The sequence below is a fragment of the Heterodontus francisci genome, chromosome 6, assembly GCF_036365525.1.
Source record: "Heterodontus francisci isolate sHetFra1 chromosome 6, sHetFra1.hap1, whole genome shotgun sequence".
Taxonomy (NCBI): Eukaryota; Metazoa; Chordata; class Chondrichthyes; order Heterodontiformes; family Heterodontidae; genus Heterodontus; species Heterodontus francisci.
In genome coordinates this window covers 41159145-41182918 of record NC_090376.1, presented here as the reverse complement: position 1 = coordinate 41182918, position 23774 = coordinate 41159145, and the positions used below count along the sequence as shown (strand labels likewise).

At 45.1% G+C, this 23774-nt stretch overlaps 1 protein-coding gene across 1 annotated transcript in view; it reads right to left on the bottom strand.

Moving 5' to 3' along the window:
• LOC137371259 (heat shock protein 105 kDa-like) overlaps positions 1–23774 on the bottom strand; it is a 133422-nt gene that overhangs the window by 80767 nt on the left and 28881 nt on the right. Inside the window, exon 3 of the mRNA XM_068033519.1 lies at positions 12777–12914. Within this exon, the coding sequence (XP_067889620.1) occupies positions 12777–12914 (138 nt within the window). The remainder of the gene's footprint in view (positions 1–12776; positions 12915–23774) is intronic.

The window sequence follows — 23774 nt, the reverse complement described above, 5'->3', positions numbered from 1 at the left end:
AGTAGGACCTCAGAGGTAGTAATCTCAGGATTGCTACCAGTGCCACGTGCTAGTCAGAGTAGAAATGAAAGAATAGTCAGGATGAATGCGTGGCTTGAGAGATGGTGCAGGAGGGAGGGGTTCAGATTTTTGGGACATTGGGACCGGTTCTCGGGGAGGTGGGACTATTACAAATTGGACAGTCTACACCTGGGCCGGACTGGAACCAATGTCCTTGGGGGTGCTTTTGCTAATGCTGTTGGGGAGGGTTTAAACTAATGTGGCAGGGGGATGGGAACCAAATGAGGAGGTCAGTGGACAGCAAGGAGGTAGTAACAAAAGCCTGTAAGGAACTAGATAATGAACTCAGCGTGACTAAGGGGAAGAGTAGGCAGGGAGCAGATGATGAACGCAAAGGGAGTGGTGGTCTGAGGTGCATTTGTTTTAATGCAAGAAGTGTAGTAGGTAAGGCAGATGAACTTAGGGCTTGGATTAGTACCTGGGAGTATGATATTATTGCTATTACTGAGACTTGTTTGAGGGAAGGGCACGATTGGCAACTAAATATCCCAGGATATCGATGCTTCAGGCGGGATAGAGAAGGAGGTAAAAGGGGTGGAGGAGTTGCATTACTGGTCAAAGAGGATATCACAGCTGTGCTGAAGGAGGGCACTATGGAGGACTCGAGCAGTGAGGCAATATGGGCAGAACTCAGAAATAGGAAGGGTGCGGCAACAATGTTGGGGCTGTACTACAGGCCTCCCAACAGCGAGCATGAGATAGAGGTACAAATATGTAAACAGATTATGGAAAGATGTAGGAGCAACAGGGTGGTGGTGATAGTAGATTTTAATTTTCCCAACATTGACTGGGATTCACTTAGTGTTAGAGGTCTAGATGGAGCGGAATTTGTAAGGAGCATCCAGGAGGGTTTTCTAGAGCAGTATGTAAATAGTCCAACTCGGGAAGGGGCCATACTGGACCTGGTGTTGGGGAATGAGCCCGGCCAGGTGGTCGAAGTTTCAGCAGGGGACTACTTTGGGAATAGTGATCACAATTCCATAAGTTTTAGAATACGCATGGACAAAGACGAGAGTGGTCCTAAAGGAAGAGTGCTAAATTGGGGGAAGGCCAACTATACCAAAATTCGGCAGGAGCTGGGGAATGTAGATTGGGAGCAGCTGTTTGAAGGTAAATCCACATGGGATATGTGGGAGGCTTTTAAAGAGAGGTTGATTAGAGTGCAGGAGAGACATGTTCCTGTGAAAATGAGGGATAGAAATGGCAAGATTAGGGAACCATGGATGACAGGTGAAATTGTGAAACTAGCTAAGCGGAAAAAGGAAGCATACATAAGGTCTAGGCGGCTGAAGAAAGACGAAGCTTTGAAAGAATATCAGGAATGTAGGACCAATCTGAAACGAGGAATTAAGAGGGCTAAAAGGGGTCATGAAATATCTTTAGCAAACAGGGTTAAGGAAAATCCCAAAGCCTTTTATTCATATATAAGGAGCAAGAGGGTAACTAGAGAAAGGATTGGCCCACTCAAGGACAAAGGAGGAAAGTTATGCGTGGAGTCAGAGAAAATGGGTGAGATTCTAAACGAGTACTTTGCATCGGTATTCACCGAGGAGAGGGACATGACGGATGTTGAGGTTAGGGATAGATGTTTCATTACTCTAGGTCAAGTCGGCATAAGGAGGGAGGAAGTGTTGGGTATTCTAAAAGACATTAAGGTGGACAAGTCCCCAGGTCCGGATGGGATCTATCCCAGGTTACTGAGGGAAGCGAGGGAGGAAATAGCTGGGGCCTTAACAGATATCTTTGCAGCATCCTTAAACACGGGTTTAACTGCTTTGCCTGTGCTGGGACGAGGGAGCAGTACCTCAGGACATGCGCGATGCCAATATCATCACCCTCTATAAAAACAAAAGGTGACCGCGGTGACTGCAACAACTACCGTGGAATCTCCCTGCTCAGCATAGTGGGGAAAGTCTTTGCTCGAGTCGCGCTGAACAGGCTCCAGAAGCTGGCCGATCGTGTCTACCCTGAGGCACAGTGTGGCTTTCGTGCAGAGAGATCGACCGTTGACATGCTGTTCTCCCTTCGTCAGATACAGGAGAAATGCCGTGAACAACAGATGCCCCTCTACATTGCTTTCATTGATCTCACCAAAGCCTTTGACCTCGCCAGCAGACGTGGTCTCTTCAGACTACTAGAAAAGATCGGATGCCCACCAAAGCTAAGTATCACCTCATTCCATGACAATATGAAAGGCACAATTCAACATGGTGGCTCCTCATCAGAGCCCTTTCCTATCCAGAGTGGCGTGAAACAGGGCTGTGTTCTCGCACTCACACTTTTTGGGATTTTCTTCTCCCTGCTGCTTTCACATGCGTTCAAGTCTTCTGAAGAAGGAATTTTCCTCCACACAAGATCAAGGGGCAGGTTGTTCAACCTTGCCCATCTAAGAGCGAAGTCCAAAGTACGGAAAGTCCTCATCAGGGAACACCTCTTTGCTGACGATGCTGCTTTAACATCTCACACTGAAGAGTGCCTGAAGTGTCTCATCGACAGGTTTGCGGCTGCCTGCAATGAATTTGGCCTAACCATCAGCCTCAAGAAAACGAACATCATGGGGCAGGATGTCAGAAATGTTCCATCCATCAATATTGGCGACCACGCTCTGGAAGTGGTTCAAGAGTTCACCTACCTAGGCTCAACTATCACCAGTAACCTGTCTCTAGATGCAGAAATCAACAAGCGCATGGGTAAGGCTTCCACTGCTATGTCCAGACTGGCCAAGAGAGTGTGGGAAAATGGCGCACTGACACGCAACACAAAAGTCCGAGTGTATCAGGTCTGTGTCCTCAGTACCTTGCTCTATGGCAGCGAGGCCAGGACAACGTATGCCAGCCAAGAGCGACGTCTCAATTCATTCCATCTTCGCTGCCTCCGGAGAATACTTGGCATCAGGTGGCAGGACCATATCTCCAACACAGAAGTCCTCGAGGCGGCCAACATCCCCAGCTCGTACACACGACTGAGTCAGCGGCGCTTGAGATGGCTTGGCCATGTGAGCCGCATGGAAGATGGCAGGATCCCCAAAGACACATTGTACAGCGAGCTCGCCACTGGTATCAGACCCACCGGCCGTCCACGACTCCACTTTAAAGACGTCTGCAAACGCGACGTGAAATCCTGTGACACTGATCACAAGTCGTGGGAGTCAGTTGCCAGCATTCGCCAGAGCTGGCGGGCAGCCATAAAGACAGGGCTAAAATGTGGCGAGTCGATGAGACTTAGTAGTTGGCAGGAAAAAAGACAGAGGCGCAAGGGGAGAGCCAACTGTGCAACAGCCCCGACAAACAAATTTCTCTGCAGCACCTGTGGAAGAGCCTGTCACTCTAGAATTGGCCTTTATAGCCACTCCAGGCACTGCTTCACAAACCACCGACCACCTCCAGGCGCGTATCCATTGTCTCTCGAGATAAGGAGGCCCAAAAGAAGAAAGAAACACGGGTGAGGTCCCGGAGGACTGGAGAATTGCTAATGTTTCCCCTTGTTTAAGAAGGGTAGCAGGGATAATCCAGGTAACTATAGACCGGTGAGCCTGACGACAGTGGTCGGGAAGCTACTGGAGAAGATACTGAGGGATAGGATCTATTCCCATTTGGAAGAAAATGGGCTTATCAGTGATAGGCAACATGGTTTTGTGCAGGGAAGGTCATGTCTTACCAACTTGATAGAATTCTTTGAGGAAGTGACAAAGTTGATTGATGAGGGAAGGGCTGTAGATGTCATATACATGGACTTCAGTAAGGCGTTTGATAAGGTTCCCCATGGTAGGCTGATGGAGAAAGTGAAGGCGCATGGGGTCCAAGGTGTACTAGCTAGATGGATAAAGAACTGGCTGGGCAACAGGAGACAGAGAGTAGCAGTGGAAGGGAGTTTCTCAAAATGGAGACGTGTGACCAGTGGTGTTCCACAGGGATCCGTGCTGGGACCACTGTTGTTTGTGATATACATAAATGATTTGGAGGAAAGTATAGGTGGTCTGATTAGCAAGTTTGCAGACGACACTAAGATTGGTGGAGTAGCAGATAGTGAAGGGGACTGTCAGAGAATACAGCAGAATATAGATAGATTGGAGAGCTGGGCAGAGAAATGGCAGATGGAGTTCAATCCGGGCAAATGCGAGGTGATGCATTTTGGAAGATCCAATTCAAGAGTGAACTATACAATAAATGGAAAAGTCCTGGGGAAAATTGATGTACAGAGAGATTTGGGTGTTCAGGTCCATTGTTCCCTGAAGGTGAAGGTGCAGGTCAATAGAGTGGTCAAGGAGGCGTACGGCATGCTTTTCTTCATCGGACGGGGTATTGAGTACAAGAGTCGGCAGGTCATGTTACAGTTGTATAAGACTTTGGTTCGGCCACATTTGGAATACTGCGTGCAGTTCTATTCGCCACATTACCAAAAGGATGTAGATGCTTTGGAGAGGGTGCAGAGGAGGTTCACCAGGATGTTACCTGGGATGGAGGGTGCTAGCTATGAAGAGAGGTTGAGTAGATTAGGATTATTTTCATCAGAAAGACGGAGGTTGAGGGGGGACCTGATTGAGGTGTACAAAATCACGAGAGGTATAGACAGGGTGGATAGCAAGAAGCTTTTTCCCCCAGAGTGGGGGATTCAATTACTAGGGGTCACGAGTTCAAAGTGAGAGGGGAAAAGTTTAGGGGGGATATGCGTGTAAAGTTCTTTACGCAGAGTGTGGTGGGTGCCTGGAACGCATTACCAGCGGAGATGGTAGACGCGGGCACAACAGCGTCTTTTAAGATGTATCCAGACAGATACATGAATGGGCAGGAAGCAAAGAGATACAGACCCATAGAAAATAGGCGACAGGTTTAGATAGAGGATCCGATCGGCGCAGGCTTGGAGGGCCAAAGGGCCTGTTCCTGTGCTGTAATTTTCTTTGTTCTTTGTACCTATCCAAGAGTCGCTTAACTGTCCCTAATGTATCTGCTTCTACTACCACTGCTGGCAGTGCACTCCACGCACCCACCACTCTGTGCAAAGAACCTACCTCTGACATCTCCCCTAAACCTTCCTCCAATCACCTTAAAATTATGCCCCCTGGTGATAGCCCTTTCCGCCCTGGGAAAAAGTCTCTGGCTATCCACTCTATCTATGCCTCTCATCATCTTGTACCCTTCTATCAAGTCACCTCTCATCCTTCTACGCTCCAATGAGAAAAGCCCCAGCTCCCTCAATCTTTCTTCATCAGACATGCCCTCCAGTCCAGGCAGCATCCTGGTAAATCTCCTCTGCACCCTCTCTAAAGCTTCCACATCCTTCCTATAATGAGGCGACCAGAACTGAACACAATATTCCAAGTGTGGTCAAACCAGGGCTTTATAGAGCTGCAGCATAACCTCGCGGCTCTTAAACTCAATCCCCCTGTTAATGAAAGCCAACACACCATACGCCTTAACAACCCAATCAACTTGGGTGGCAACTTTGAGGGATCTATGGACGTGGACCCCAAGATCCCTCTGTTCCTCCACACTACCAAGAATCCTGTCTTTAAGCCTGTATTCTGCATTCAAATTCGACCTTCCAAAATTAATCACTTCACACTTTTCCAGGTTGAACTCCATCTGCCACTTCTCAGCCCAGCTCTGCATCCTGTCAATGTCCCGTTGCAACCTACAACACCCCTCCACATTATCCACAACTCCAGCAACCTTTGTGTCATCGGCAAACTTACTAACCCAGCCTTCCACTTCCTCATCCAAGTCATTTATAAAAATCACAAAGAGCAGAGGTCCCAGAACAGATCCCTGCGGAACACCACTGGTCACCGAGCTCCAGGCTGAATACTTTCCATCCACTACCAGCCTGTCTTCTATGGGCCAGCCAATTCTGTATCCAGACAGCCAAATTTCCCTGAATCCCATGCCTCCTTACTTTCTGAATGAGCCTACCATGGGGAACCTTATCAAACGCCTTGCTAAAATCCATATACAACACATCCACTGCTCTTCCTTCATCAATGTGTTTTGCCACATCTTCAAAGAATTCGATAAGGCTTGTGAGGCATGACCTGCCCCTCACAAAGCCATGCTGACTATCTCTAATCAAACCATGCTTTTCCAAATCATAAATCCTGTCTCAGAATCCTCTCCAATAATTTGCCCACCACCGACGTAAGACTGACTGGTCTGTAATTCCCAGGGTTATCCCTATTCCCTTTCTTGAACAAGGGAATAACATTTGCCACCATCCAATCATCTGGTACTACTCCAGTGGACAGTGAGGACACAAAGATCATTGCCAAAGGTGCGGCAATCTCTTCCCTCGCTTCCCGTAATATCCTTGGGTATATCTAGTCTGGCCCCGGGGACTTATCTGCCCTCATATCATTCAAAATTTCCAGCACATCCTCCCTCTTAACCTCAACCTGTTCGAGCATATCAGCCTGTTCCACGCTGTCCTCACAAACGACAAGGTCACTTTCACGAGTGAATACTGAAGCAAAATATTCATTTAGGACCTCCCCTACCTCCTCCGACTCCAGGCACAAGTTCCCTCCACTATCCCTGATCGGCCCTACCCTGACTCTGGCCATCCTCTTGTTCCTCACGTGTAGAACGCCTTGGGATTTTCCTTAATCCTACCCGCCAAGACTTTTTCATGTCCCTTTCTAGCTCTCCTAAGTCCATTCTTCAGTTCCTTCCTGGCTACCTTGTAACCCTCTGGAGCCCTGTCTGATCCTTGCTTCCTCAACCTTAAGTAAGCTTCCTTCTTCCTCTTGACTAGCTGTTCCACATCTCTTGTCATCCAAGGTTCCTTCACCCTACCATCCCTTCCCTGCCTCATCGGGACAAACCTATCCAGCAGTTGCAAGTGCTCCCTAAACAACCTCCACATTTCTGTCGTGCATTTCCCTGAGAACATCTGTTCCCAATTTAAGCTCCCCAGTTCCTGCCTAGTAGCATTGTAATTCCCCCTCCCCCAATTAAATATTTTCCCATCCCGTCTGCTCCTGTCCCTCTCCATGACTATAGTAAAGGTCAGGGAGTTGTGATCACCATCACCCAAATGCTCTCCCACCGAGAGATCTGCCACCTGGCCTTGTTTGTTGCCAAGCACCAAATCCAACATAGGCTGACGAGAGGGGAGGCTATCTACATATTGAGTCAGGAAACCTTCCTGGACACCTGACAAAATCTACTCCATCCAAACTATTTGCACTAAGGAGGTTCCAATCAATATTAGGGAAGTTGAAGTCACCCATGACAACAACCCTGTTACTTCTGCACCGTTCCAAAATCTGCCTCCCAATCTGTTCCTCCATGTCTCTGCTGCTATTGGGGGTCTATAGAAAACTCCCAATAAAGTGACTGCTCCTTTCCTGTTTCTGACTTCCACCCATACTGACTCAATAGACAAATCCTCCTTGACGACCTCCCTTTCTGCAGCTGTGATACTATCCCTGATTAACAATGCCACTCCCCCACCTCTTTTACCTCCCTCCCTATTCCTTTTGAAACATCTAAACTTCGGAACATCCAACATCCATTCCTGCCCCTGTGATATCCAAGTCTCCGTAATGGCCACAACATCGTAGCTCCAAGTACTGATCCATGCTCTAAGTTCATCATCCTGGGCGGCACAGTGGCGCAGTGGTTAGCACCGCAGCCTCACAGCTCCAGGGACCCGGGTTCAATTCCGGGTACTGCCTGTGTGGAGTTTGCAAGTTCTCCCTGTGTCTGCGTGGGTTTCCTCCGGGTGCTCCGGTTTCCTCCCACAAGCCAAAAGACTTGCAGGTTGATAGGTTAATTGGCCATTATAAATTGTCACTAGTATAGGTAGGTGGTAGGGAAATATAGGGACAGGTGGGGATGTTTGGTAGGAATATGGGATTAGTGTAGGATTAGTATAAATGGTTGGTTGATGGTCGGCACAGACTCGGTGGGCCGAAGGGCCTGTTTCAGTGCTGTATCTCTAAATAAAAATATTATTCCTGCCACTTCTTGCGTTAAAATAGACACACTTCAACCCATCATACTGGCTGCAACATTGCCCTGTCAACTGTCTAAGCTTCCTCACAGACTCTCTGCACTCGGTATTTGCCTATTCAACAGCTACCCCATCTGCTGATCCGTAGCTCCGGTTCCCATCCCCCTGCCTAACTAGTTTAGTTTAGTTTAGAGATACAGCACTGAAACAGGCCCTTCGGCCCACCGAGTCTGTGCCGACCATCAACCACCCATTTATACTAATCCTACACTAATCCCATATTCCTATCACATCCCCACCTGTCCCTATATTTCCCTACCACCTACCTATACTAGGGGCAATTTATAATGGCCAATTAACCTATCAACCTGCAAGTCTTTGGCATGTGGGAGGAAACCGGAGCACCTGGAGGAAACCCACGCAGACACAGGGAGAACTTGCAAACTCCGCACAGGCAGTACCAAGAATCGAACCCGGGTCCCTGGAGCAGTGAGGCTGCGGTGCTAACCACTGCGCCACCGTGCACCGAGCTCGAGCAAACCTCCCGCCCAGGATATTGGTGCCCCTCCAGTTCAGATGCAACCCGTCCCTCTTGTACAGGTCCCACCTTCCCCAGAAGGTATCCCAATGATCCACATATCTGAAGCCCGCCCTCCTACACCAGCTCTGTAGCCACGTGTTCAGCTGCACTCGCTCTGTTTCTAGCCTCACTAGCGCGTGGCACTGGTATCAATCCTGAGATTACTACTCTGCTCGTCCTGCCTTTTAGCTTCCAATCTAACTCCCTATATTCGCTTTTCAGTTCCGCATCCCTTTTCCTAGCTATGGCATTGGTACCGATGTGTACCACGACTTCTGGCTGCTCCTCCTCCCCCTTAAGAATCCTGTAGACTCGATCCGAGACATCCCTGACCCTGGCACCCTGGAGGCAACATACCATCCGGGAGTCTCGTTCGCGACCACAGAATCTCCTGTCTGTTCCTCTAACCATTGAATCTCCTATCACTATCGCTCTCCTATTCTCCCCCCCCCTCCCTTCTGAGCCACAGAGCCAGGCTCAGTGCCAGAGACCTGGCCGCTGTGGCTTTCCCCTGGTAGGTCTTCCCCCCCAACCGTATCCAAAACGGTATACTTATTATTGAGGGGAACGGCCACAGGGGATCCCTGCACTGTGCGCCTATTCCCTTTCCCTCCCCTGACGGTCACCCAGCTACCTTTATCCTGTAACTTAGGTGTCACTACTTCCCTATAACTGCTCTCTATCACCCCCTCAGCCTCCTGAATGATCCGAAGTTCATCCAGCTCCAGTTCCCTAATGCGGTCTGTGAGGAGCTGGAGTTGGGTGCACTTCTCACAGGTGAAGTCAGTAGGGACACAAGTGGTGACCCTTACCTCCCACATCCTGCAAGAGGTTGTTGCTTTGTTGCGATTGCTCAAATGCAGGGGAGACAATGGGGTCGTGGTAATGTCACGGAACAAGTAATCCAGAGGCCCAGGCTAATGCCCAGTTTCCCAGGCTAATGCCCAGTTTCACTGGTTCAAATCCCACCATGGCAGCTGGCGGAAGTTAAATTCAATTAATAAAAATCTGGAATTGAAAAATGATAACCTCAATAATGGCGCCACAAAACTATATTGTTGTAAAATCCTATCTGGTTCACTAATGTCCTTTTGGGAAGGAAATCTGCTGTCCTTACCTGGTCTGGTCAACATGTAATTCCAGATGCACAGTAATGTGGTTGACTCTTAAATGCCCTTTGAAATGGCTGAGCAAGCCACTCAGTTGTCAGGGGCAATTAAGGATGGACAACAAATGCCAGCGACGCCCACATCCCACAATAGAATTTTTTTAAAAGCTGACACATTGGACTGCTGCAGAATACATTCTCACTACTGCCAGGATAATTAACATTGACCTGCACATCAGCTGGACCTTTAGTGAGTGCAATTCCTTTTGGTTGTGGTACATCTTAGAGTTGACAGGCGATGCCCGCAAAAAGACGTGCGTGCAGAGGCACCCTGCACCTGGGGAAGCCTACAATCCTTGTGCTTTCTTCACCTGCTGTTTTCTGGCAAGAGAGAATGAAATGTAGTCAGCTGTCTTTGAATAGAGACCTCTTCATTAGTGACCTCCCTTATGTAACAGTGGATGGAAAACTGCAAGATGTTGCACATACTTCCAGCTCCAGCCTGAAGGAGCCTGATGCACACTGACAATGTGGTCCTTGCCCGCTCGGAGGTTGCAGTTGCGACTGTAGCAGGTGGCAGATTTCAATAAGGGCGTCTTTACTGAAGTGTAGATGTCTGACACACTGTTCCTCGCTGATGTTCAGGTAGCAGCATTATTCCCTAAACACCAAGGGCAGATATGGACTTCCTCTTCTGGAGAGCCTTCTCTTCTTCCAGCAGCTTGATCTTCTGTGTTGCCTTTGCTCGCTTTCTCTGCTACACTAGTAGGCAGCATGACAATGTTTGGCAGCAACAGGTTTGTGCAGAAGCGTTGAAGTCAGCGCCTAGGTCCTTCAGCACCTGCCACATTACTCAACAACTGTAGAAACGACCAAACAATTGTACAATCATAGCAACAGCCAGTAGAAATCAATTAGCAACCAACCTGCAAGTTGTTGATGATCCCTTTAAATAATGCAGGTGGGTCTCCTTCTTGCTGCTGATTGCATACAGCTGAACATGCAATTAAGAAAGGGTATTAGCTGGAGTATTGAGCTCCAAAATGGCAACGCTGGTGTCAAATCAGGTTGCATGCAAATTGACATCATGATCTACTCTGCATACTTCCAGCGAATGCTCACTACATGCGCGCAAACAGAGTCTGGCAGAACTCGCACCTTTAAGGCCATCTGTAGTGCCCAAAAGAGAAACAGGCACTACTTATTTTAAAGTAAGGTTCTCTTGGCTGAGAAGTGGCACAAATGGCTAGGATAGTCCTGCTAAAGATGAACAGTCTGGCATGTAGAAATAGGAATTAATAAAAGAATGGCATGAGGATTTTTCTTTTTACAAGAACTTGAATTTTCAGATGAGCTTAGATCATTTGGTCAGCATCCCAAAATCTTAAATTTATTTCACCCTTGCATCTGACCTATATAGTATGTAATGATGGTTACAAAGAACAATGCTGAATTTTTAAATAGGTTAGTCAATGTGTACGTTAAGTTACTTCTTTAATGCCGCCTTTAGTGCATGTTTGATTAAGTTCCACTGTCCCATCATCCCACATTGGTTCTCAGACCCAAAGCCTCAAATTCTCATCCATGTGTTTAAATCCCATTGCGGCCACTCTTTCCAATCTCTGCCCTTCCCCACCCCTGCATCCTACAGCCTCCATCCCAAACTATGTTTCTTTGATTACAGCTTCTTACATATTTCCCTGTCCCTTAACAGCACTTTTGGCCTGTAGCCACCTAGGGTGCATACTCTGGAATTCCCTCCCTAAATAACTACCATCTCCTTCAAGACCCTCAAAATCAATTTCTTTGACAAAGCTTATGAGTACCCCTCCTATTACCTCCTTTGTTGACTCGGCATCCAATTTTTAAATTATGCCTTGGGACATTATGGTTTGGGACATCTTTCCACATTGCAGCACTATTTAAATGCAAGTTGTTGCTGTATTTAATTTACTTCTGGAGCTACATGCAGAAGTATTTACGGTTAAGTATGAATCACAGTGCATTGCAAGAGATTGCAATCATTTGGATTAGTCTGTTAACTCAGGCTTTTCAATATCACAATATCAAGAATGCATGGGAGGGTTGAAAGGAGAAAAATATTAGAGAGCTGATGTTCCTCTGCTTTGCACCCTGATAACAAAATTCCTGGGAGCCAAACAGAAGGGGAAAAAAAGGAGCCAAGATTTGTTACCATGAAGCCTCTCTCCTGACTTCTGTTTTTGGTTGCCCTCACACCTCGTAAGAGTAGGCCAAGTGCTTGTTCCTGAAACGGAGCAAACATTCAAAGGCCAAATAAAAAAGTGAGGCAAGAGTGATGCTATCACATCATCCATCTTATTTTCATAGCTTTCTGCTTGGTAGAGGCTTAAGAAGTGGGGCTGTTAGGTAGACCTTACTCAGATCTGACACGTGCAGTCAAAGTCTGCTTTAGAAAGTTAAATAAAAAAGGTTCTTTACCATTTTATGTAATATCTAACCCACAAAAGGTAGCAGGATGTTCAAAATTAGAAATGCAGTCTTTGATGCTACAACAACATTATACCTTCAAACATAACAGGCTATATGAAGCCTCTTCAATTTCTCTCGCTTCCAGCACACCTTTCCTTCTCCTTGGAAATATTTTGCGCTCACCCGATCCAAGAAAAGCTAATGTCATACCCATTTAACTGCTGACCTATTGGCCTAGAAATTTGATCACGCCTAGTTGGACATTAGAGGCTTTGGATTTGACGAATATTGGAACAAGTCTATTAACCTAAATTCAGAAATACAGGTAGGTTCAGATCAGGTCAGGTGAAGTACATGTTACGTGCATTCCACTTGACTTGTGGCCCAAGCTAGGACAATGCAGCAAAAAAAAAAAAAAAGTCCTCTGAATTGAAACAAATAATTCATTAAACTTCTGGCAGACACAAGCATTAAATTATTTTAACTTTTCCTGGAGAAAAACAAACATTTTTGTAATGCCAGTTCTTATTAACAATTAAGCCAAAAAACATTATAGAAGTACCATTGTTCAGCTTTATCTTTTGAAGCCAAAAATATACTTGCTGACGAGAGAATTCAAAAGGGACTTGCCTTAATTCCAACTCCAGTTTCCATCGGAACAAAGTCATAAGCTAGCTTAGCTTTCTGATTTTGAATAAGGGGATCATTAAATGCTCGGCCATGGAATCTTTTGAAGTTTATTAAGGTGTTCTTAGCATTTGTAATCAGCTGAAAAGTAAATAGAAACAAAATGAATCCCAATCAACAGTTAACATTTGTCAATTTACTGACTTACAAGCTTTAAATCTTAAACTAACATTTACAGATAGAGAAAGAAATTCACTTTGTTACAGATGTGATTGAAATTAAAACAAGTCTACTTGTAGCTAAGACAGATAAACAAAATTTATTACTTTATGAAGTTAACATTGTTTAATAAAAAATGCAGCTACTGAGGCATAATTACAATATGTCCACCTTCAAAACTTAACCCAATAACCTCAATTTTTTCTGCTCCTACTACATCCTTTCTTCTCTTTAGAAATCTATTAGAAATCACTGTATTTCCACATAAAGCTAGGGCTAGAATTTGGACAGCCCCATTTGTGTGCAGAAGACGGCGGCAACACTACAGAGATCAGTTCAGTGAGGTAGCGGCTTGGGGCCATTCTACAATCATGGAAATGAGGTGTATGCACCAATTTTATGTGCTGCCCATCTTGTTTAAAACCAACGGGCGCAGGGATCACGATTCATGATCCATATATTCTGTAGAAAGTATTACATTGAGAGATGCCCCTCCTCTAGGATCCCTACCAATTTCTTTGTATATTGTTATTGTTAAGAGAAATATCCAAGTCTGTTTGTTAGACACGATTTCCCCCGGACAAAGCCATGCTGACTATCCCTGATTAATCACTGCCTCTCCAAGTGGAGGTTAATCCTGTCTCAGAATTTATTCCAATAAATTTCCCTACCATTGACGTTAGACACCACAGGTCTACGATTACCTGATTTATCCCTATTACCCTTCTTGAATAATGTTACCACATTCGCTGCCCTCCAATCCTCTGGTACCTCTCCTGTGGCCAGACAGGATTTGAAAATTTGTGTCAGAACCCCTGCTATCTCCTCCCTTGCCTCATATAGCAGCCTGGGATACATCTCATCTGGGCATGTGGATTTATCCACCTTTAAGCCCTCTAATACAGCTAATACTTTTCAATGCTAATTGATCAAGTATATCACAATCTCCCTCCCTGATCACTACAACGTCCCCCTCCATAGTGAATACAGATGAAAAGTAATCAATCATTCAAAACCTCACCTACGTCCTCCGGCTCCACACACACATTGCCTCTTTGACCCCCAATGGGCCCCACTTTTTCCCTGGTTATCCTCCTGCCCTTAACATACTTAAACACCTTGGGACTTTCCTTTATCTTGCCCACCAGGATTTTTCATGCCCCCTCTTCGCTCCTAATCACTTTTTTTAAAGTACTGCCTACACTTTCTATACTCCTATAGGGCCTCTGCTGTTCTCAGCGCTCCGAATCTGCCATAAACCTCTTTTTTTCCCCCCTCCTTATCCAATCCTCTATATCCCTGGACAGCCATGGTTCCCTTGACCGGTTGGTCCTACTCCTCACCTTTACGGGAACATGTTGGACCTGATCCCTCAATTTCCTTTCTGAATGATTCCCACTGGTCTGATGTAGACTTTTCTATAAGAAGCTGCTCCCAGTCCACTTTGGCCAGATCCTGTTTGATCATATTGAAATCGGCCTTTCCCCAATTCAGTACTTTTATTTCCGGTCCCTCTACGTCCTTTTCCATAACTACCTTAAATTTTACAGAGTTATGGTCACTATCCCCGAAATGCTCCCCCACTGCCATTTCTACCACTTGTCTGGATTCATTCCCTAGGATTAAGTCCAGTACTGCTCCTCCTCTTGTAGGACTCTACGCGCTGGCTCAAAAAGCTCTCCTGAATGCATTTGAAGAATTCCACCCCCTTTAACCTTTTTGCACTATTACTATCCCCTCTAATATAGGGGAAGTTGAAATCCCCTATTATTACTACCTCTGAGATTTGCCTCCATATCTGCTCCTCTACCTCTCCCTGACTGTTTGGAGGCCTGTAGCACAATCCCAAAGTGATTGCCCCCTTTTTGTTTTCAAGTTCTACCCATATGGCCTCATTAGAAGAACCTTCTAAGATGTCATCCCTCAATTAAGATTAATTAAGTTGATCCCCAACTGTCTTCAAAACAGTTCACACCTCAACTGAACTGAAAACAATAGATTTCCCAAACAAAAAGTCAACCTCCTGACCGCCATAAACCTTGACATGTGGCTTCTCTGTAAATATCTTCCACAGGTCACCAAGGTTTCTGTTTATTGAGCTTAAAGCACATGATTTCCAGCACAGGTTGTTTTCAAACAACATTTCAAGTGTCCTTTCAGTGAACTTGGTTAAAAAAAAACACATCCATGGAATTTTCTCAGTATTAACACAAGTCCTCAAAAAAAAAATTAAGAAATTGAAGCACTTTCATAACATGCATTTCTTTTTATAGAACACTTGCATCCACCTATTTAAATTTGAGAAATTTCCTTTCTCTCCAGCATTTGTTTCAAGCTAGCAGGCTCAATCCTAGCCTTTACTCACTAACTTTTTGTTGAGTACATTATCCCACAATGAATGATTAGCTACATAACATTCATTGGACATACTATCTTCAGTATGCCCATGATACAGAATCTCATTTAAAATATTTGTTGAATGGAACCCCATATCCAATGCCTGTGTTTCAGCAGGTAGAGTACTATTAACAGCCCTCTTTATTTTTTTAGCTTCCCAAGCTAAAGAACAACATTTCCCATTTTCACCCATAAGATATTATGAAACTAAAATACCCATCAGAAGGATTAATATGGTAAGCATCACTAAAAATGATTAGCTTTGTATTCTTTGGGGTCAATAATAGGAAGTCAAGTACACATTTATCCAGATTTAATTTTCTTTAATGTGTTATTTGCCTTTAAAACATTCTCTACTTTTGCATGTTTCATCATAGTACTTAACTCCAACACATCAAGACTAGCAACTGGTCTAGTTTGAGTGCACAGTTCAAGTGACCAATCAAGCTTTTCAATTGCTCTCGCTCTCTCTCTTCACAAAGATGACCTAATATGATTAACTGGGATGGGAATAACACTTCTCTAAATAGAATTATTGATTGCAAGTTATTCCAGACTGACTTTGCTTAGTATCTAAACCAATATATTTGAGCCCGACTCCCAATTTTAAATTCCACTCCAGCATTATTTCTGCAATGCCACTCTGCAAGAAATCATCAACATGTGTCATGAACATGCCCAAAAGTTTTCCTTTAAGATAATAAAACATTGCGGGCTCTCCGTTTAGTTGAACACAACCCATTTTAAGCAAAACAGTTTTCATCAAAAAAACCACACCCTGGAAGCATCATTTGGGCCATATATCCATTTGTTTAATTTTCATAGTGTTCATTCTGCATCTGCTGTCTTTTTGGACAGTTTCAGAAACACCTCTCTGAAAAATGTTGCCCTATAGAAATGTGGCTTTTATTATTGAATGATCTACACTCCCATAAATGTGGCAAAAAAAGAGCTAAAATGATTTTCAAGATTACCTTTTCAGCTGTGGGACAGGCCACTCCAACATCTATCACTCTGTTGCTCCTCAAAACCCCGAGCAACTAGGCTCACTTTAGCATTAAGTCCCATCTGCAAGGGCTAGTCTTCCACACAAATCCACCTATGTAAAGCTGGTTGCCCCTTAGCTGGTACTTCAGTGAACTCCAAACTGTCTCCAACTATCTAACTTCTTCAGTTTTGCCTCTCATCAGTTCATCAACTTTACTGGCAGCCAATAAAATTTCATGATCATGCTTCTAGTTCTGTTCTAAAACTGTTTTGTGGCCTTTATTTCATTGTCTAACCTATTCAAGCTATGGCCTCTACTTCCACTTTTATATCTGCCAGGACTACTGAGAGATCTCCCTCTTGCACTATTGGAGGTTCTTTTGCCAGTACGCGATCATTTTTTGGTGCTAGAGTCACTTCCGGACTCACTACCACTACTTGCACTGCGCTTTGTTACTTTCCACTCTCACCTAATTCTGCCAATCCATGCACCTCTCTTCTTGGCCAGCATCCTGAATATCCAACCAATATTTTTAAGTGCCAACAGCTTTTCCTGCACAACCAACAAGTGTCGCATTCCTCCATTCACAAGGTCCCTCTGGGATATGTCACCTGAGTATTCACTCTGGGTATTTGGCCTGTGGATGTGATAGCTCTGTCATAATCACTCATATTAGCAGAATTCAGCCCTTGACCTACTACATTCTGTTCCTCAGGACCCTCAGTCACAAAATAGAGACTTGAAGGTCTGAACCTACTTGTAACAGCTGGCATTCCAGCAAGCCAGAAAGCACATACCCTGCTGAAAAAATTCGACATCTACATTACACAGCAGAGAGACAGCTGGAAGGTGACCCACCATCTTCAACAGAACCTTCAATTAAGAGAGAAATCTACAACCATATCAGGCCTGCAATCATCTAGAACTTGCGTCTCAAGAGAATTCAACAGGTTTATCGTAACCTTCCTTTCTCCCCCACAAAAAAAAATTCCTCTTTCCCTTCTGTTTCTTAGTGTGTGTGCATGCGCACAGGAATGCGTGAGTGGATGTGGTTGTGACTATTTTGGGATAAGGCATATTGATCAATAAACAACTGACCGGTTTTAAAAGCATACAAGTAAAACCGTCGCTGCCTGGTTATTTGAAAAGAAAAGCACCAATGGGCTAAACTTTAATACAAATATACATGCTGCAGTCAGGTGGGGTGTTGAAGAGCAAGAACCACCCACATCACACCACCTGGCTGTAACATAATTCCGATTAATGGTGAGGAATGAACCTGAACAGTTTGATTGCCGTGTTTGAGAGTACTGTTTTACCATCACAACCTACAACCTTACCAAGGTCTTTTCATTCCCTATGACCCTTTCTTTTATAGTATATTAAATCTCCTGGATTGCATTATGTCTCAGATGGTCTGATATGATGCCTCAGTGCTCTCTGAAGTTCCTCCAAGGCCTCAGCCTTGATAAATGCCTATCTCCCTGCATGTAAAGCATCCAAATTCACATAAAAACTGAACTGACTGTAGTACCTTCTAGAGCAGGAGGAGGATTATCACACGGCACAGAAGGCAATTTGGGATTTTGCCCATAAACTAAAAATTGATTGGAGGATATCCTCCAATCATGGAGTGAATTCTTTGTAAGAACCCCACCACCCCCCTGCCACCAGGTGAAATTTTATGCAGCACTTGATTGATCACAGAAAGATTCCTTTCAGAGTGCATTGCTACAAAAGGACTCAGCTGTGCCATTCACAGCCATGACGTTCATATTTTCACACGTAGGTGGCTCGGTAGCACCACTACTGACCGAGCTGGCCGAGTCCTAAAGGACATAGCTGCTAGACTGGGTCTGGGGCAGGTGATGGGGGAACCAACACGAGGGAAAAACATACTTGACCTCGTTCTGACCAATCTGCCTGCCTCAGATGCTTCTGTCCATGACTGTATTGGTAGGAGTGACCACCGCACAGTCCTTGTGGAGACGAAGTCCCGCCTTCACATTGAGGATACCGTCCATCGTGTTGTGTGGCACTATCACCGTGCTAAATGGGATAGGTTTCGAACAGATCGAGCAATGCAAAACTGGGCATCCATGAGGCGCTGTGGGCCATCAGCAGCAGCAGAATCGTACTCAACCACAATCTGTAACCTCATGGCCTGGCATATCCCTCACGCTACCATTACCATCAAGCCAGGAGACCAACCCTGGTTCAATGAAGAGTGCAGGAGGGCATGCCAGGAGCAGCACCAGGCATACCTCAAAATGAGGTGTCAACCTGGTGAAGCAACAACCCAGGACTATCTGCGTACCAAACTGCGTAAGCAGCATGAGATAGACAGAGCTAAGCGATCCCATAACCAACGGATCAGATCTAAGCTCTGCAGTCCTGCCACATCCAGCCGTGAATGGTGGTGGACAATTAAACAACTAACTGGAGGAGGTGGCTCCACAAATATCCCCATCCTCAATGATGGGGAAACCCAGCACATCAGTGCGAAAGATAAGGCTGAAGCATTTGCAACAATCTTCAGCAAGAAGTGCCGAGTTGATGATCCATCTCGGCCTCCTCCTGAAGTCCCCAGCATCACAGATGCCAGACTTCAGCCAATTCGATTCACTCCGCATGATATCAAGAAACGACTGAAGGCATTGGACACTGCAAAGGCTATGGGCCCTGACAATATTCCAGCAACAGTACTGAAGACCTGTGCTCCAGAACTTGCCACGCCCCTAGCCAAGCTGTTCCAGTACAGCTACAACACTGGCATCTACCCTGCAATGTGGAAAATTGCCCAGGTATGTCCTGTACACAAAAAGCAGGACATAGCCAACCCGGCCAATTACCGCCCCATCAGCCTACTCTCAATCATCAGTAAAGTGATAGAAGGTGTCATCAACAGTGCCATCAAGCAGCACTTGCTTAGCAATAACCTGCTCAGTGACGTTCAGTTTGGGTTCCGCCAGGGCCACTCAGCTCCTGACCTCATTACAGCCTTGGTTCAAACATGGACAAAAGGGCTGAACTCAAGAGGTGAGGTGAGAGTGACTGCCCTTGACATCAAGGCAGCAATTGACCGAGTATGGCATCAAGGAGCCCGAGCAAAACTGAGGTCAATGGGAATCAGGGGGAAAACCCTCTGCTGGCTGGAGTCATATCTAGCGCAAAGGAAGATGGTTGTGGTTGTTGAAGGTCAATCATCTGTGCTCCAGGACATCACTGCAGGAGTTCCTCAGGGTAGTGTCCTAGGCCCAACCATCTTCAGCTGCTTCATCAATGACCTTCCTTCAATCAGAAGGTCAGAATTGGGGATGTTCGCGGATGATTGCACAATGTTCATCACCATTCGCGAGTCCTCAGATACTGAAGCAGTCAGTGTAGAAATGCAGCAAGGCTTGGACAATATCCAGGCTTGGGCTGATGTGTGGCACGAATGTTACTTGCCACTTAAGTGCCAGGCAATGACCATCTCCAACAAGAGAGAATTTAACCATCTCCCCTTGACATTCAACAGCATTACCTTCGCTGAATCCCCCACTATCAACATCCTAGGGGTTACCATTGACCAGAAACTGAACTGGAGTAGCCATATAAACACCGTGGCTACAAGAGCAGGTCAGAGGCTAGGAATCCTGAGGCGAGTAACTCACCTCCTGACTCCCCAAAGCCTGTCCACCATCTACAAGGCACAAGTCAGGAATGTGATGGAATACTCTCCACTTGCCTGGATGGGTGCAGCTCCAACAACACTCAAGAAGCTCGACACCATCCAGGACAAAGCAGCCCGCTTGTTTGGCACCCCATCTACAAACATTCACTCCCTCTACCACCGACGCACAGTGGCAGCAGTGTGTACCATCTACAAGATGCACTGCAGCAATGCACCAAGGCTCCTTAGACAGCACCTTCCAAACCCGCGACCTCTACCAACTAGAAGGACAAGGGCAGCAAATACATGGGAACACCACCACCTGCAAGTTCCCCTCCAAGTCACACACCATCCTGACTTGGAACTATATCGCTGTTCCTTCACTGTCGCTGGGTCAAAATCCTGGAACTCCCTTCCTAACAGCACTGTGGGTATACCTACCCCAAATGGACTGCAGCGGCAAGAAGGCAGCTCACCACCACCTTCTCAAGGGCAATTTGGGATGGGCAATAAATGCTGGCCTGGCCAGCGTCACACACATCCCATGAATGAATATAATGATAAGTCTCTGAACTCGTCATCTGCAAACTCCCCTCCTTTATCAGTCAGTCAGAAACTTTGATGGTGTCCCAAGTTCAGTCCCTATCTATTTCTCCATGATTTTGTCTACAGTGACCTGAATACAAGATTTAGTCTTTCTACAATATATCACCAGACCTATAAAACGTAGGATGAAAATATTCATCTTTCTCCCGTACCTTTAGATCCATGGCAACTACCTTGTAAAAGTCAAGTGCCAGTGGAAGGCTTACAATATGATATAATGTGACCTTCGATACTTTATACAGATGAGTTCATAATTCTAACTAATCTGTGAGCCTTGTGTACTCCAACTACATCTGCATTTTTTAGCAGAATTTTTTTTACCTCTGGCAAGTAGGGTGAACAAATTGTTTGTGTAACTTAAGAATCAAGAGGGAAAAAAAATTGTCTTATCACCTGATGCAATTCATACTTGTCCAACACTGGTAAGAAACAGATTTTGTTACAATAATGTCCTGACTGGGTAAATTGCAGATCAACTTTCCAAAAATAATTGTCTCAACTTCATTTGTGCCTTTTTCATCGAAAGTTTACTCAACAGCAAAGGTATCTCACTAGAAACTATATCAGTACTTATAATGGCTTCCTCTAGTTATTCTAGATGAAATTAAATCTTTCTAGGGACTTCAATATGTTGTCAGCATCAAACCGAAAGCAAGTAGTAATTTTATATTCTTTAAAGTTGCGTCGATCCTCACTACTTCGTGAATCAAGATAACATTTTAACCAATCTATCCCGCATACTTTTGAAGCACAAGCACTATTGAGTACTGCATAATTAAAAGGAATCCAGGAATAACATTCATCGCAGGACTACAACTCCTTGTGACCTGTACAGTTTGTTCGGATTCATCATTATCTTGATCCTCTTTTTCAGAATTATCTTTGTCAAATGTCATTGAGGACCCCGTCCCTTCGATTTAGGCAGTTCACTGCAAAATGATACTCGAGTCACACCTGAAGAATTTATTAACTGCTCCTTGAACATTCCTAGGATTCATTCACCCATTATTGTTATTCCAACTTTGTCTTCTGCTGTAATACCCGGATCTGCTAAAGGTGCATTCATTCTCATTCTGCCTGTTGGAATTGGGACTATTTTGAAATCTGGCAATTGAGTCTTCTATTCTGTGCGTTACTGCGGAAGGCTAAAAGGAAATGACTGTTGCCACAGGAATTTTAAAGGCAGCTGCCATCTGATCCAAGAGTCTCCTTCTCAGAGAACCAATCACCAGTTAGAAACAGGTCACCTGTCCATGAGATGCCGTGACACAATCCAGTAATTTAAATGCTAGTACCAATCCCGGGATCCCCAAATTGAATTATGTTAATCTTTTATACAATCTGTTAAAGTCCAAGATATATTCTTTGAAATTACCATCGGTTTTCAAAAATTCATCAAATTCTGACCATGCCTCATAGGCATTTAACAAATCATCTTTCATCCAGAAACTCTAAAAAAGGTCCAAACCTTCACTATCCAACTGATGAGCATCCATCTCACAAAATCACTTCTGATTTTACTTCTTGTAGGAAGTGACAAGATCAAGGCCATACCTTGCTTTTTGTTTGGTAGGGTCATACCCAGGTACACATATCCACTTCATTCTTTTGTTGTTCATATGGTTCAGACTCTGAGGACAACAGAGGGTAATCATACCCCAATAAATTTACACTTGCTTTCTGCCATTTCCACAATGGCTACTGGGATTGTAGTTTTAGGTGAGAATTTTTTTCTCTTGCTTTACAACCTTCACCTTTAGGCAACCATCCTCTGCTACCCTGTTATATTCCAGAAAGCTAGGCAGTGAAGGACAGACCTGCAACCAATCTTCACACACATTTATTCAGAGATACACATTACAAACATGCCTCAAGTAACCCAACAACCACAGTTTCAGTCTGTTCCTATTTATAGGGGCACAAGTGAATCCCCAGTTAATATCCACCAACTGCACACAATATACAATCAACATGGAGGTGGCACAACTTCCATGACAATTTGCTCAGGCACTGCTCCTGGCACACTGCTAAATAGGAGTCGGGCTTCAGAAGATCCTTTATGGGTCGAGTCTTCTGTGCAGAGCCCGACTTCTCCTCCCGCGTCACTGAGCTTTACCCACCGCCCAATCCCCCGCCTCTTCTCCATGTCCTGATCATGTTGCAGAGCAAGTGGTACTGCAACACCTGCTCCCATATCTATGCAAAGTACTGGCCTTTCCTCCCTTCCTGAAACCTCATATGCTCCATCAGTTCACCAGTGTATGCACAAACTTGGCCTCAGCAAATACAAGACAAAAGCACTTCAGCTGTAACTTGTCCTTTAAATAGCCCCAGAAAAGGCCATCTTGCTTTATGATGCTTGTTGTTTCATTAATTAACAGACACTATTGACCAAATTTGGCATTCGGGCGTTGCAACAGCCTATTTGGGTCACCACGTGATCATAGAGCCTATTCAAAGGTCTTTGGGCCTATGCAAGCATGCACTTGCATATGCCACTCCATTTCATGATACCACATGGGCTGCACAGCAAGAAACCAGCAGTGTATTGCGCACAAGGAAAATTCCAGTAGACCTATATATTCGGGCAGTTTAAAATAACTTACCTTTTGTTGCAGCAGCTTTTTCTGAAGCAGCGATAGAGCGAGCGAGGTGTCAGCTGGGAAGGTGAGTTTCAGTTTAAAATAACTTGCCTTTTGTTTCGGCGGACAAGGGCACTGCTGGGTAAGTAAACCTATATATTCGGGCAGTGCCTAAACCCGAAACGCTACACCTGTAGTGTCTCCCACCCATCCTCCTCCTCTAACCAAAAAACAAAGGACTCTTGTGTGGAGGGTTTGGTAAGGTAAGGTTTTCCTTTTTTTTTAAAAAACAAATTCTCTGTTGTCAATATAGAGCAGAGGGGATGGAAGCTAGGGCAGTTGCATGCTCCTCTTGCAGGATGTGGGAGGTGAGGGTCACCACTTGTGTCACTGCTGACTTCACCTGTGAGAAGTGCACCCAACTCCAGCTCCTCACAGACCGCGTTAGGGAATTGGAGCTGGAGCTGGATGAACTTCGGATCATTCAGGATGCTGAGGGGGTGATAGCGAGCAGTTATAGGGAAGTAGTGATACCTAAGTTACAGGATAAAAGG